At 37.0% G+C, this 16,951-nt stretch overlaps 1 protein-coding gene across 3 annotated transcripts in view; it reads right to left on the bottom strand.

Annotated features, from left to right (window-relative positions):
- ANKRD17 (ankyrin repeat domain 17) overlaps positions 1-16,951 on the bottom strand; it is a 112,668-nt gene that overhangs the window by 45,069 nt on the left and 50,648 nt on the right. For all 3 annotated transcript variants that reach the window (XM_080930351.1, XM_080930350.1, XM_080930349.1), the window contains exons 3-14: positions 13,443-13,599; positions 11,776-11,923; positions 11,418-11,565; positions 9,139-9,372; positions 7,091-7,185; positions 5,175-5,412; positions 3,536-3,727; positions 2,911-3,020; positions 1,835-1,922; positions 1,057-1,184; positions 709-852; positions 286-388 (exon numbers count right to left, since the gene is read on the bottom strand). In XM_080930351.1, the coding sequence (XP_080786477.1) occupies positions 286-388; positions 709-852; positions 1,057-1,184; positions 1,835-1,922; positions 2,911-3,020; positions 3,536-3,727; positions 5,175-5,412; positions 7,091-7,185; positions 9,139-9,372; positions 11,418-11,565; positions 11,776-11,923; positions 13,443-13,599 (1,785 nt within the window). The remainder of the gene's footprint in view (positions 1-285; positions 389-708; positions 853-1,056; positions 1,185-1,834; positions 1,923-2,910; positions 3,021-3,535; positions 3,728-5,174; positions 5,413-7,090; positions 7,186-9,138; positions 9,373-11,417; positions 11,566-11,775; positions 11,924-13,442; positions 13,600-16,951) is intronic.

Consider the following 16,951-nt stretch of genomic DNA (forward strand, 5'->3'; position numbering starts at 1 on the left):
TGAACCCTTCTGAGTTTCTCTTAGCCTATTTTCCCTCCCAGAAACTTGTTCCCCCCCCCCATTGGTTTAAAACAAACAACAAGCAAAAAACATTAAATACCAACTTAGAAATTTCCTTGTTGGTGAAAACTCTTAATGGCTAGTTTTTGGTTTTTCTTTTTTTTTACCTCCACCTGAAAAACATTACTGATTCCAACTTAGTAACTGCATTGTTGGTGAAGAGTAAAGGCTGGTTTTTATCTTCACCTGGACATGTAAGAAATACTCTTTAGCAGTAAAACTGACCTTTATTCCTAACGGGAAGTGTAGCAGCAACATTGGCAGGTGGTTTGTCAGGCTCCTGAGGTGGGACAACCATGGGCAGTGCTTGAACTGGTACTCGAGGTGCCTAAGGACAAGCCCATAGTCATTCTTTAGTGTATGACGCTAATAAATTGAAGAACTGTTGTGCATATTTAAGATGCACTTCACACAATGACATATTTACAAATTACTTTCCTTCAAATCCTTTTATTTTGATAAAGTGACTATGAATTCAATTGTTATTCTTCATCATAATTAAAATAGTTCTATCAATCCAAAAATAAAATGTTATATCAAATGTACATGGCATAATTATACAGAGGACTTTTAAAAACAATAGTTTTTTTGAATAAAAATTATTCAACTGCTAGTGTAAATATAAGTTATTTTAGTTGTGAATCTTACCCTATTTAAATCATGAGATGGGGGAGTTAGCTGAGTGACGTCTGGTGGAGGGGCTGCAAGTAGATTATTAGGATAGTCTAAAAGATAGCAAACGACACTTGTGTGGCCGCCTTTTGCTGCTTCTATCAACATGGTCGAGCCATCCTAAAAAAAAAAAAAGAATACAGAAGGAAAATAAGCACACAGAAGAAAGCTATATTGAACTTAAATATCTAATACAGAACACTTCATTTTCTATTAACACCAGATAATTTAATACTCAGAATGTCATTACAAGTACAACTTATATATGGTAATTTTATGATGTTTAGTATTCATGATGCTGCCTTAAACACTGGAGTTACCTACTTTTAAACGGTGAGTAGGGTCTGCCCCATGAGCCAAAAGTAGCTCCACCACTGCCAAATGACCTCCTGCACAAGCCAGGGACAGTACAGTATGGTCGTTATTAGCTGTGGTTCGATTCACATTTGCCCCTAAAACAAAAATGGAAGGAAAAAAACCAATATTAGTAGAATGGTAAAAAAAAAAAAAAAAATTTAAATTTGATTCCTTTTCAGTTTTTATGTGTATGTGTGCCTATGTGAGATTATGTGGTCCACGTGTTCAGAGGCCCTTGGGAGGCCAGAGGACACTGTATCCACTGAGCCTGTGTTACAGGACACTGTGAGCTACCTGGTTTGAGTGCCGGAAAGTGAACTGCAAACTCACAGGCTGCTCATCTACACCTCACGCCCTCCGCTGGCAGCTATGGGCACTGCACTCATCAACATATCAACAGGCATATCATTCTAATATATAATAAAATAAAATCTATTTTTAAAAAGATGAACACTGTCTTCCATGGGCTAAATACATAAAAACTTAAAAGAAATAAAAAGATCTAGTAATGCCCCCCCCCCTTTCTGTATGAGAGGAAAGAGCAGGTAAGCTTTTCTCCTTAAGAGTCTGAGGCCTATATAGAGTGAGTCTGGGGACACCAAAAGCTAGATCTCCCTCTAAAACCCTGTTTCCAAAAACGAGGGCTATTTGGTATTACAAAAGTTAACAACTACAAGAACATCATATATGCCTTGGCACACATACAGGTAGACACTGTACGAAGAATCCCACAACTCAAGCTTACCTTTGCTAATTAAGAACTGAACTGTGCAAACATGACCAGCTCTTGCAGCTTTCATTAAAGGAGTTCTTCCACCTTCTGATTCATGTTCCTGTTTCAAAATAAAAACATAAAAACCAAACCAAAACCAAACCAAAACACAGTTGTGTAACTAAAGGAAATAGTCAACTACTCTTTTCATTAAAATCAAAAAGTGTACTTACTTTTGAACTCACACAAATAATATGTATACATACATATAAAACATCATATAATGAGCAAACTAAACATGCTTTCAATTAAAATATTTAGATGCGTACTACTGTAATAATTTGAAACCTAAAGTAGGTGATCACACACACACACACACACACACACACACACACACACACACACACACACACACACGTAATCTTAGGTACCAGGAAGTAGATGGTCAACCTACTTCTGTTTTATAACAACATATCTGAAGCTCCTATTTTAGTCTTGGACACTGAGATTATAATCTCAAACACACATCACATTTGAAAATAGTCTCATGTAGAGAAGGCTAGCCTAAAAACTCCCTGTGGAATTGAGGTTCCCTTTGATTCCCCAACTGCTCTTGTGCGAGCGACTAGCTCTTCCCACACAAAGGTACTGACACCTTCTAAGCTCTCAGACTATTGTGACTGTTTTTCCAATTATGCATCTCTTTTGTCACATTCCCAGGCCTCCCTTTTTTGTAGTTTATCCTAATACACACACATACACACACACACGTTACAACACTTTATGATGCTTAAAATACAGGAAAATTTCCCCAACCTACAAAGAAATATTTATAAGCCACATTTGCCTTAAATAAGCAACTAAAAAAAAAAAAAAGTAGAACTATCTCTAGCAGAAAACTTTGCTTTGTAAACAGGGATGAGATCAGTAAACTGGATAATAAGAACAAAGACTAATGAATAAAAACAAACAAAACCAGGGAAACCTTAAACTCGGGTAGCCTTGGATGGCCTTAAACTTCCTGCTTTAGCCTTTTATACAGGCATATGCTACAAAACCTTAACTCTTGTCTTAATTTTACAGATAAAGATTTAAGTGACAAAGCTTACCAGATCTGCACCTGCCTGGAGTAAGACGTCTGCTACATCCGTGTGGCCATTTTCACAAGCATATGTTAAAGCTGTGTCTCCTGTTGCTGTCGTTGCATGAACATTAGCTCCTGCAACAGTTTAAAGTGTTTAATTACAACCATTTAAAAAAAATGAACATAAACCCATTTCTTCATGATAGACCACAGCTCTTAAGCCAGACAGAATATCCATGTCTAAAATGAGCACACTGGCAAGCTCATTAATAGAGGGTATGAGGGAATCTGCAAGAAATGGCTCAGTAGGTAACACACCTTTCTGCCGAGCCTGACCACCCATGTTCCATTCCCAAGATTACATGGAGGAGAGAAAGCTAACTCCCACAAGTTGTCCTCTACCCCTGAACATATGCACAGTGAGTGGCAAGTCTACCACTAATGAAGTGATTTGGGGGGTGGAGGGGTGAAACTACTTAAATTGCAAGTACTTCCTATGGCCAGTAAATCATTCAGAACATATACAATCTTTCCAAAATATATTCTGTGTACCATAAAAACATAAAAAGTATCTCGATGCTGTGGTACTTTTTTATACCATTCAATACATTCTGAAATTGAGGGGGAAGGGGAAACAAAGCAAAGCATACCTGCAGCTAGTAAGTATTTAACTAACTCCAAGTGACCCTCTTGAGCAGCTTCCATCAAAGGGGTAGAACATCCTAGTTCTATATCAGCTCCAGCCTTAATCAGAAAATCTGCCACTTCCAGAAAGCCTCCACAGCAAGCCAGGGTCAAGGCAGTTTCTTGAGTTTCTTCTGTCTGTGCATTGATATTTGCTCCTAAAATAAAGATTATGCTTAAAAGAAGTTCATGCATTTACTCAGATACAAACAAAACATAAAAAAACAGATCTGAAAGAGATAACTCTTCTTATCTTAGTAAAAATATAAAACATAATGTATATTCATTGAGTCTGCATTTGATGAATGCAACTAGAATGTTTAAAAAGGTACCAGTAATGACTAAAAGGAGTCAAAATATTACCAATTCCCTCATATAGTCAAGAGATAACAAAGATACTGTATCAATTATAGTATCAGTTGATACAATATCAACTAGTTAAAGTAGCTAACATTTATTAGCACAATATTCAAAGTACAGACTGTTATGGTACCATTTATAAACAAAATTTAATTTAGAGGAGAGGCAAGTGTTGGAGAACCTACAGCCTGCCATATTAGGCAACTGTGTGCTACTGGCTGGAGACTAAACACCAAGTCCTTGAGAACACGGAGTAAGTATTCTACCCCTGAGCAGCATATTCCTTATTTTCAGCATCATTTTACATAAAGCGGAACAAGCTGGTTAATTCGCTTAATTGAATTACCATAGGCAGCAACATTATGATCAATGCTCTCACCACCACAGTTGATTTTAATCAGCACCATATGACAAACACTGTTGTAGGAGTTGCCTCCACCACCCCCACAGAAGCAAAACTGACTAAAGTAACAAAATAACCATGCAGATTTAAAAAAATAAAATCCCCTTTTCAAAATCTGTACTTTAGAGTTCTAATCAAAATAACCTATTCATAAAAACAAGAAATGTACCCTTTGTATTAAATGGACCAGATTAACAAGGTTTAAAAAAAATGAGGCTATAAATCCAATGGGAAATTATCACCTAAATGTACGGTATTTAAAACACTAGACCATTTCACTTTTTCCAGAAGTTACTTGTGGTATGACAACAGTTTCTGATATACCTGGCTTTTGTTGATCTTCTGTGCTATTTTGTTTATCCTAGATAGTGTCTCCACATGAGCACTGCTTGGCCTCAGCCACCTAACAACTGTGGTTCCAAGTGTGCAATCCTCATCTGGCCTGCAGCTCACTTTCATGGAGTAAAACTTCACATCAGTGTCTCCCACGATCCTCCACAAGGCACTAGTTCCATCCCACACTTACTTATGGCTAAGTGTTCTACCTCCAAAGAACTCTCTCATTACATTAGGCTTCAAGAACTGTACCTTAAGAAACATGTCCACCTGAACTTGATTATTGTTGGTTCCTCTATTTTCTCATAGCACATAACATTGAATTCTACACTGAAGAAAGTTCTCCTCCATTTAGTAAGGTATGTAAGCCATTTTACAGCAGACAAAGTAGAAGTTTGGAAGCAACAGCTCAGTACCTATCTTCTTAGGTAAGGTACAGAAATTCAATCTTAATATAGACTTGTATTCTGCAGATTTGTTCTTTAGTATTTGCTAGATGGGCTTACCTTGGCCTAGAAGTAATGCCACCATTTCTTCATGTCCTTCACGAGCTGCCTCCATCAAAGGAGTATAACCTTCATCATTGACCTCTTCCAGGCTAGCTCCTCTTTCAATAAGTAAAGCTGCAAGCTCCACATGTCCTCCACATGCAGCCAAAGTCAGTGGTGACTCAAATGAATCAGCTGGCATGTTCACCTGAGCACCACTGTCCAGAAGCAACCTAGCCACTTCAACATGGCCATCCTATTTATAAGCAATCAAAAATAAAATTAAGTCAGCACCATAAAAAAAACTTCAAATTTTAACTTCTCAATACACTAAAGTTTGCTAATGTTCACTCACACAAGATTAAATCGGCATCTGACACTTCAGTAATTATCTGATGTACTGCCTTTTATCATACAGAATTGAAAATTAGGAGCTTGAGGACTTAAAGCAAATAAAGAATAATGCCTGTAACCAAGAAGCTCATCAGCCATCAAGAAAGCAATGGCAAGCTCATGAATGAAGACAAACCCTAAGGCCACAGAGTGCCTGCAGAGCACGGTGGGCAACTGACAGAAAAGCAAATTTCTCTTAAGATCTGAAGAGTGAGCAAACTTTTGATTAGGCAGAGAACAGCTTCTGAAACAGTCAAAAATGCAATATGCCCTGTGTTAAATGAACTTTTCTTCTTTGTTCATTATTTAAACACATGTGAAAAGGAAAAGAAGGTAGCTTATCTTATTACTAGCAACTTGAGAATTTTCTTTCCACTACTTCTGAGTAACTAGTTTCTTTTAGTCCTTCATACTTTCTCACATGTATTCCACTCTGACCTAATATTAAGGCATACCTGACAACGCCGATGTCTTATTTCCAAGCAACATTACTACTTTAGCAATTTTGAAATGCTTCCCATAAATTCAAATCAAAGTCAGAGCTTCAAGTTTTTTGTGAGACCTCCAAATGCCTGAATTCTATTCACATACCTTTAGATTACACCCCCCCCCCTCTCTCTCTCTCTCTCTCTGTGTGTGTGTGTGTGTGTGTGTGTGTGTGTATCTACCTAACTACCCATCAACCCACCCACCCATCCTATTTATTGGAACTGAGTATCAGAGACTTAGTAAAAATATCTATAGAAAATTCCTTTGTCTAAATACTGGGTATTTTTGTGGTATAAGGTAGTAACAGTGACTGAATTTCTTTATCAGAGATTACTGACAAAGTCAATATTGTTGCTGTTTGGGGGTCTCATTTGATCTTCATAAGAACAACAAACAGGGAACTCAAAAGCTCCAAAGAAATTTATGCATGCTCAAAAGCAAACACAGGGCTGACAATAAAAAAGCAATATTAATTCAAGCACTAAATGACAACTGTACAACATTTCTCATATATCTTCCTATAGTATTTTTTAAATACATCTTTTTGCAGACTATAAATTAAAATGTAAAAAATTTTAAGAGTATTAACATAATTTACATTTCAAGGACAAATTCTTTTTTATATTTTGCTTTCAAAGATGTGTGCATGTGCATACATACATCTGCTTTTCTGAGACAAAGTTCTCTCTACATAGTTCTGACTGTCCCGAAACTCATGAAGACCCATGTCTCTGCCTTCTTACTGCTGGAATTGAAGGCAGAGATCTTATCTGGCATTTCTTTATATTCTGGCATAATCTTGTAATGTTACCATGGTTGACCTCTCTATGTAGTTCAATCTTGCCTCAAAATAACAGCAATCTTCCTGTTTCAACTTCCTAAATATTTGGATTACTTGTAATCACAACCAAGTACAGCTTAAAAATAACAGTTCAGTCGAGGTTCTGTCCCACAATAAAGTAAGAAATAAGAAAGGCTGCTTATTTCCCAGTGGCTCTCCCACTCCCACTAGGATGGAAGTCTATTTCGCATGTGCATGTTACCCATCTTACCATGCAAGCCTCCATTAGCGCAGTGTGCATTTCATCTGTTTTATGCTCTTGATCAGCGCCTGCTTCCAAAAGAAATCGCACCATCTCTAGATGTCCTAAATCAAAATTGTGTTGGATTACTTATTTATTTTCAAAAGCTATTCTTAAAATGAAAGTGATCATTTTTGGTGTGGATAAACAATAGTGCCATGTCCCTACATCTCAAATGACCTTTCTGTAAAAAAGACCTACCACACTATACATATTTTTAGATTTTTGTCATTTTCAAGTATGTGCCTGTACTGATTGCAGTGCCCACAGAGGCCAGCAGAAGCTATCAGATCCCCTGTAGCTGGAGCTGTAGGCAGGTGCATGCAAAAGAAAATCAGGTCCTCTGAAAGAACAGCAATTACCCTAGCTGTGGGGCTCCTCAGCTCCTGTGCTTTATGTACTTGTTAAGAGAAGTAGCCTAGGATGGAAATCGTTGAAGCGATAAGCAAGACCAAGTGCTGAAAATCACAATAACTAAAACTTGCCAGGAAATTTTTCTTTATAACTTGTAAACCACATTTATGAAAATACTGTTAAAACATCATTAAATTACATAGTACTGCATACAGGATAGAAATGAAGTTTCAAAGAAACTATATTTCAGGCCACAAAATGACTAAAAAGTAGACCAATTATATACAAATAGTACTTTGGGTACTAGTAAGAGAGGAATATGAAATGAGTTATAATCAATTTGTAATAAACTAGAATTAGACCAGAAGGGATAATATAATCTAGCCCTAGATGAGCTAAAAAAAAGACAGTAAGCACATTATCTACTACATGGCAATTAGGCTGACTGCCTAATCAATACTCAGTCTGTCTGCGAATACACCTTTCCTATCTTGTCAAACTCTCAGGAAATCCCACTAGAAACAAAATAAGCTAACAAAATTCATGGATCCCTGTTAAGTATCCAAGGTTGCACTCCAGTTAGCTTAACTTTCTAACTAGCTTCTACCTGAACTTTGCAAGCTCAACCTTAGATGCTACTTCTAGAAGGCAGAGTAGGTTACATAAAAAGTGAGAGAGACAAGAGCTGCCACAACATGCTCTAGCCAGCTGGGAGGAAGTAACGCAATGGAACCAGCTCTGGGTTCAAAGGTGTTTGTCAAAAAACTATATAAAGCCATCCAATCAAAGTTCCCAAAGCTCAACTCCTCTAATCCTTAATAAAGAGGAGGCCCCTGTGCCTCATCACCAACCAAGATAGGAAAGTAAATGTGTTCAACATGCTGGCCACATGGAACTCTGCTAACATCCTACACTCAGTCTATTTAAATTTTAGTTATTACACCCCTAAGTATTGTTGGGTCTTATTTTTAAAGGCAATCGGTTCTAAAGTCATTACAAGATATTGACCAGTCTTAACTGGCCAGGACAAAAACTAGGCTGAGTATGTGACCAGAGCAAAAAAGTTAAGCAGGCACTCAATGACAAGCTTATCCAGAACAGCAGACTGGAAGGTGAGAAATGAGTGCCTCCTTCAATATTGTACCTGCACTTGCAAAGCCTGTGTCTTAATAATTCAGATCAAGACTAAATGTGGCACTGCATAGATACAGACACAACGTTGCATGGCTCATTTTTAAGTTCTTTAACATTTAAAAAACAAAAAAAGACCTCACTTTATAGCCACAAATTTGTCCTACCTGTGGAGTATGAAAAATGTGACTCTGGCTCTTTTGAGAAATCTCTAGTGTTGATTTCATAGAGGTGGACATATTTGGCCCACCTAAGAATCCATATTCCATATTAGTAATATTTTCAGATTGGTTGGCATTTAATTAACATGTACCTTCTTGCACAAGGTAAAATGCTTCCAAAATGCAAAGCCATCAAAAAAATGTAATCATATTAAAATCATCACCTTTCAATGATAAAAGAGCTGGACTATCACTTCATTGACAGTATTTACAATATTGAGACTATACAGTATTAAATATAAGTTATAAAACAGTTTATTGTTAATTTAGAAACTGATTTTAATTTCATTACAAAAATGGTGTATACGATACCTTTGTAACAAGCTAATGTAAGGGCGCTCTCTTTAAATTCATTGGAGTGCGTGTTGATGCCAGCTCCGTTCTCTAGCAGCAGTCTGGCTACTTCCACATGCCCAGCACTTCCAGCTTCCATAAGAGGTGTGTGGCCATTCTCGTTATGGTCCTCAATACTAGCACCGGATTCCAAGAGCACCTTTACAACATCTACATAGCCTCCAGCACAAGCATAGGTAAGGGCTGTGTTGCCTGTTTAGGTAGGAAAACAATGAAAAGATGTTAAGATCACCCACAGACACAAATGTGGACCTCAGCCCAGTAAGATGCTTCTACATGTAAATGCACATACCACCAAGGACCCATATGGAGAAGAAGGACAGAGCTATAGCAAGTTGTCCTTTGGTTCCCCACATGTACCATGGCACATGTATACGCACACACACACACACACACACACACACACACACACACACACACACACACAAATAATAATTGTAAAGCTTTTTACACAAAACAAATTTACATTATAAAAGCCAAAGTGGAAAGCTATATCCATAACAAACACTAAATAGGCAAATGTAATTCCATACTTGACGGTACTTTTTTTTCTCTGAAATCAACCTCCTATGCTCTCTTTCTAATTAAACATAGTATCAAGTGCCTGGTGGTGAGTTATAATCCCAACTATCAGGAGGTTAAAACAAAAGGATTAAAAACTTAAGGCGCGCCTGAGCCACACAGTGAGTCTAAGAGAGTCTAGACAGCTTGGGTAGTGCCTTAGCTCATTTGGTCAATGCTTGTATAGCAAGGGCAAGATTCTTAACTCAATCCCTTGTAGTGACAAACAACAAAAACAAAATACATGTCAAATTATAAAAAAAAAAAAAAATCAGGTAAACTTACCATGATTGGAGAATTTAAGAGATGACAGGAAAGCCAAACCCATGATACCACAACAAAACAGCTACCTAAACAAGACCTGAACAATAGTTCTAATAGACGTACCAACACTGACATAAGAAATCTCACAGAATCAGCCCTAGACAAAGAACTGTAGGCAACTAAATGACAGCTGACAGCAGGACTCTGCCTCTACCCATTTATCTATCGTAACAAGTGCACCACTCAAGTAATGCACACAACCCACACTAAAGGAATTCAGTAAGCCATAGTCATACATCACACATGTATAGGTGACAATAATAAAAGAAGCAGAAAGTGAGCAGCAAAAAGGCACATGGGGGAGGCGTTGGAGGGAGGGACATAAGAGGGTTTAGAAGGAAAATTAAGAGGAAGGACAGAGAATGTAGAAGTAATATATTCATATTTTAATTTAAAATTAAAGAGAAAAAAAACTTTTGGGAGAATTATAAATGAACAGTGCAATCCATTCTTTCCTGAAATTAACTTTTCCTTCCCAAATGAAACAAGTTATAGTTAACATTAATCAGAAACACATCTCATAAAGCATTATTTTTAGTAAATGTTACTATACCCAAAACCTATCATGATAACAGAGACCCACATACTAACTGATGAATGTCATTGTTTTGGAACATGTTACGCAGTTCAGGCTAGCCTCAACATATATAACCCTCCTGATTCAGCCTCCCATGTCCTACGACAGCAGGCATGAAACAAAACAATGAACAAAAGAATCACTGCTTGGTGATAAAAACCCCCAAGTTAAAAGAAGAGACCCCAACTTGGTAAGTTAAAAAAAAAAAGTAGACTTTTAGTTTAAAACAACTAAATTTGATCATTTTTAAACTGAAAAAAAAAAAAAAACTCACAAAATATAATTTCATATAAATGTTAGACCCAGAGCTGACCCTACCTTCAGAGAAAGAAGAAATTGTTTTGGCTAAAATTGGGAGCCATTAGACATGTTTTTGTAATGTCTTCATTGGCCACAATTTAGCAAACACAGTGAAGTCCTCCTCGCTGCTCATCCTATTCCCACTTGTAATGAAAAGGAAGTCAGATTTTGAGAAGTGTAAGCCATCCCTTTCCACAACTACACAGCAGTCTTTCAAACTGAGTGCTTAATATATATTAAAAGACCCTAAGAGTGTCTCACAAAACAGGAGATGTATGTTAATTATATATTAATAAAAATTATATTAAATTGCACACTTAAACATCATAGAAACGTAGATACGTCATAGTATCCAAATATGTAGAGCTTCTAAGAAACCAGAGAAGTAAGTATTTTACAAGAGAAGAATCTCTTGCGGGACTATTATTAAAAGGGTGCCACACGCAAATAAAACTGACAAAGAAGCATGCATGACCTGTTGAAGACTGTGCATTGACATCAGCTTTATGAGCTAGCAGCAACTTCACAATTTTGACATGTCCTCCATTAGCAGCAGCCATTAAAGGTGTGATGTCACCTTTGATTCCCCTGTCTTCCACATTTGCGTGCATTGCCAATAAAACCTTGACAAAGAAAAAATATTAAGAAAATAACCTGAAATTTTCAATATACTTAGTTATATAATACCTATGTAAACTCGTAAAATTCTCAGAGTTAAAAATATACAAGCTATATGTAACAATGCACCAAAACTAGCTTAATTAACAAAAAAGTTCATTCTTCTCTCAGTAAATGACAGATTTCTTTTCAAGGTTTATGTTCCTAGCACAAACCTGTGCAAGCTCATAGTATCCAGCAGAACAAGCTAGACAAAGGAGGCTCTCTCCTTCCTCCGTGTGCTCGTTCACACTTCGACCTTCAATGAGTAATTTCCGCACAGCATTTACATCTCCTTCTGAACAGGCTTCTGCCAAACTGCGGCTACAAGGACAATAGGGAAGAACAGTATCACGTCAGGGGATGACAGAAAAATCTGCATCATACAAGTACTGGTTTTCAGGTCATCTAATTAAAATTATCACTATTCTAAAATATTTTCGGTTATGTAAAATATAACAAATAGTGAAATCATAACAAAAATTTTAAATTGTTGAACTGCTAGAAATTTTACATGAAATCAAAACAATTCATAAAATAAATAAGATGCCTACTAATTACAAAAGCTTACACAAGTTCTCTCATCCTAAAAGAGTATCAGACACAAGATGGGAGCAGGTGATGTTGGTAAGTAACAGGGATGTGTTTACTTCTGCAGTTGAGACAAAGTCTGTTCATCTATGACAGGCAAGGGGGCCTCAACCTTCTGGGAATTCGCCACTTCCTGTGCCTGACTTTACTTGTGTGTTGGGTATTCACATTCTTGTCCTTACGCTTTCTCACCAAGAACTTTACCCAATGTGCTATCTCCCCACACAGCTCTCTCTTCAATTAGAGGGAGAAGAAAGAAGTCAACAAGGACAGAAAACTACAACCTACTAACGATATTTCTTCACAGGCTTTGTTCATGCTCCACAACCCATCCACATTTTATATATGAAGTATGATTTTCATTATACAGCACTTGAAAATCTTAAAATATTACTTATGCTAAATCCTTATTAATACTACCACAGATACAAAGAATTAGGAGGGGCTAGAGAGATGGCTCAGTGGTTAAGAGCACCGACTGCTCTTCCAGAGGTCCTGAGTTCAAGTCCCAGCAACCACATGGTGGCTCACAACATCTGTAATGAGATCTGATGCCCTCTTCTGGTGTGTTGAAGACAGTGACAGTGTACTCATATACATAAAATAAATAAATCTTAAAAAACTTACCAGTCAATGTAAATAAAAAGATTAAAAAAAAAAAAATTAGGAGGCCCAAGTTAAAAGTCTCATGGCTTGACATGAAGATTATTACAAACAAGATTTATAATTCTTCTAAAACTATAGAAAACAAGTAATATAAACTTCATTCTTTAAAATGATCTAAATTATAAAAATGAACTGAAAAAGAAAAGTAGTAAATATAAGAGCAGTTACTTCTGTATCACTAATACATAAAAGGCAACATAAAAAGGTCTTTTCTGATTTTTATTATTTATGTGTATTTTTCTGTGTGTACATGCCTCTTGTGGGAGGTGCTGGAACCTACTATGGGTCCTAAATACTAAACTCACTGCCTCTAAGTAGAGCAGCAAAGTCTCTTAACAGAGAGCTGCCAGCCAGTCCCAAACAGCTGTCAGAACTACTCAGTAGACTGGTACACACATCACCTCCTGAAGGTATCACTCTCAGTTTACTTATACAATGATGTTAAGAAAATAATCCAGAATTTGACAGGTATGGTTTCTTACACATGCACACAAAAAAGGTATCATGCTAAGTAGACACAGTATCAGACATTATTTTCATTGCTCTGAAAATCCTGTTTCCATGGAACACAGCACAAAGCACTCACTTGTCCGACTGCCCTGCATTTGCTGTGCTCTCAGCTCTCATCCGGGTAAGTGCAGCAGCAGCTTCATCCAACGCGCAGCTGACAGAAGATGTTAACCTCCGGAGCACTTCAGGGTCTGCAAAGGCTTTACCATCTGCCGTGGATAACTTGCCTATTCCTATTACAGTATTTTCACAGCAATATGAAAATACCCAAATGGAAACAAAGCAAACCGTAGGTTACTAAAATCTGTTAGTGAGTAGCCTATATATACTATACAGGTCATATAAGTCTATAATCTTTAGGTAAATAACTCTCCTCGAACCTAAAAGTTTTATCCATGCCATATGTTCTTGGGATACATGGCCTAACACACACTGGTATCAGTTGTGGGTCTTTAGCCTATGCTCAGACAGATGGGTATCTTCTCTGAAATATCTGCATGTCTTTGAGAAAAGAACTTATGCTCAGAGGTTGTTAAAACCTGCAGGTATTGAATCATTAACTACCTATTTACTTTTATTACCACATGCAGACAATAGTCACTCTAGAAGAGAACAGGGGAGAAAAAGTTCTAGAAACATGTTTGGCTTGCCAATGTCATGAAAGCCAGCTCATTCTACTTTTTAGAAAATGCCTGCTTTTGCTTTAAGACAATAGACTAAAAGAATACATTTTTAAAAATCTATATAACCATCTCTTAAATTTAGTACTTACATTTATCACATAGACTCAAAATCTAAAATTATTTAGAATAGCAAAAGAAATAATGCAAAAGTAGAAGTAGCAAACACTTAAATTAACACAACTATTACTTTTCCAGATAACCCTAACAAAGCAAACTTACCATAACCAATATCATTATAAATTGATTCCAAGTTATCCACGCACATTATCTGTGGTGCATTTTAAAAACATTGCATTGGAAAGATGGCTCAGTGATTAAGATGCTCTTCCAGAGGATACAATTTGTTTACAAGCACCCACATCAAGCAGCTCAGAAACATCTGTAAGTCCAGCTCTGGAGGACCTGACACCCTTTTCTGATCGCCATGGCTAGGTACTTGCACTTATAACACACACACACACGTATACACAGTATCTTAAGCCCACGTGCTGAACTAAAAATCTAGTTTCTGGAAAGACTATGCAAGTAACATATATAGACATTAGTATTTCGGAAACACTATTATAAGCATTAAAACTAAAAGACCATAAACTTAGTAATAATAAGCAAAATTAACAGTATTTCATAAAAATAGAAAAGTCACAATATTCACTAATCTTATGGTGAGTTTGGGTATATACATTTTTGCTTTTCTGTCTATAAAAATAATTTATCAAATGTTGTATCTTATAAAACCAAAAATAAACCTGAGAAGCATCTATGAGTTCATCAGTATAACTTCATTTCTGCTAATGAAAATGTCCAAAAGATAAGGACCGTCTCAGTCTGGCAGGATGGAAACCTACAGTATAATCTGGCATTCCTACTGTTAAAAGGTCATATTGTATCTGAAGTCTATTATGGCACCACTGAGATCAATTCATGGATCTCAAAAAGTCGAGAATTCCCTCCAGTTTCATAGGCTTTAACAATCCCAGTCAGAAACAGCAGGAAGAAGACAAAAGAGACTAGCAGAAAATAATCACTTACATGAAAACAAAAAATATTAATAATATTAATTTTCATCGATAAATGCCTAATAAATTTGGCTTTTTACACCAGGGTCTTTACTTTGTAGCTCAGCCCTAGCCTCCTGAATGCTGGCAAACGGTGGGACTGCATGGACTCACAACCATGCATGCCTATTAAGGTAATTTTACTGGATAATCAGAAGGTAACAAAATATTAACAATTATTTATTTAACCCGTGGTAAATTATGGTGATTAAGCAATGTGGTGGTCTAAATAGGAATGACCCTCATAAGACTCATGTTTGAATGCTTGGATCATGAGGAATGCCACTACTAGGTAGTGTGGCGTCTGGGGTAAGTGTCACTATGAGGTTTCCTAAGCTCAAGCTACCTATACCCTGGGAGGTACAAGATCTTGTTCTTGTTGCCTGGAATAAAGATGTAGAACTCAGCACCTTTGCCAGGACTATGCCTCCCTACATACTGCCATCCTTCCCACCATGATGATAGTGAACTCAACTGAAACTAAGCCATCCCTAATGAAATGTTTTCCTTTTTAAGAGTTGCCATGGTCATAATGTCTGTTTACAACAACAAAAACACTAAGACAATTAGGAATTACCAAAAATAGAAAGAAACAGTATATAACCAGTTCATTCTACCCGACTTCGGACATTTAGCAAGGTGAATTACTGGAGTACAATACTTAACAAGAAGAGTACATTAGAATTCTAGGTCTGATTGAAGGATAAATTAAATTGTTTTCTTTCTTTCCTCATAGACAGTAGAATGCAAAAGGAATTCCATCCTTGATAAAACACATCCCATCCTTGATAAGACACATCTTTAAATCTAAGTTACTACTGGGAAGGTAAAGAGAATAGACTAAGTTGACACAGCTAGTAAGAGAAACAGGGTGATCAGACACACTAAGGACTTGAGAAAGATTGAGCTGGACAGGACCTTGACTAGGTAAGGAGGAACAGAAAGAAGAGACCAGAGGGAAGACTTACACACTCTGTCCTCAGCCCTGTCTACGTCCACGAAACCAGAATGTGGGCAGTCAGGCTTATTCTGCAAAGACCCGAACTTGCGAGCATGTGTCTCAAGAAATCCAACAGACCTACACACTAATACATCAGGTGATCCCCAGAGAAATAAAATGTTCTGCATGTAATCACAGCTAAGAAATCCAAAATGTTCCCAAAAAATTAAATGACACTGTTATACATATCCTATATACTCTTCTTTTGTTTTCCTTCCCTTGGGCTTATTTAATTTTTACATGCTTGTTAGTGTATCACTTGCATGCATGATGATGGCAGAGGTCACAAAATTGGGTCAAGTTCCCTGGAACTAGAGTGACAGTGGTTGTGAGCCACCAAGAAGATGCTGGGAAATAAACCCTGGTCCTTTTCAAGAACGTTGCTAAATTAATCCTACAGTCCCTATCTCTCAAACTACACATGTAATAAAATTTACTATTAACCACTGAATCCATTTCTATAGACCCTATCTTTCAAATTACACATGTAAACTTTCCCAACAGAAAGTTACACTATCTCAAACAGATTATCCTGGTGAGTCCAAACCAATCACAAACTCATGAAAAGCAGAAAGAATTCTTTGCCTAGAGATAGATAACAAAGACAGGGAATTCAAGAAATAAGGCTTTAAAATGGAGATTATCTGTGGATCAAAAAATGTGGATAAACCCAAGAAAGCAAGAGGAAATCCAGTTGAGTGTCTGTGAGACAGAATGAAGGTCTCAGAGCCACAAGCAAAAACTGATTTCTCAGTCACAATGAGACTGGAAGTTACTCCCCCTCCTCAGAGCAGATAGGTGAAAATTTAGCATATGTGGTTTCAGTCTACAAGATCTTAAGGCAAGA

Source organism: Micromys minutus (assembly GCF_963924665.1).
Source record: "Micromys minutus genome assembly, chromosome: 1".
Lineage (NCBI taxonomy): Eukaryota > Metazoa > Chordata > Mammalia > Rodentia > Muridae > Micromys > Micromys minutus.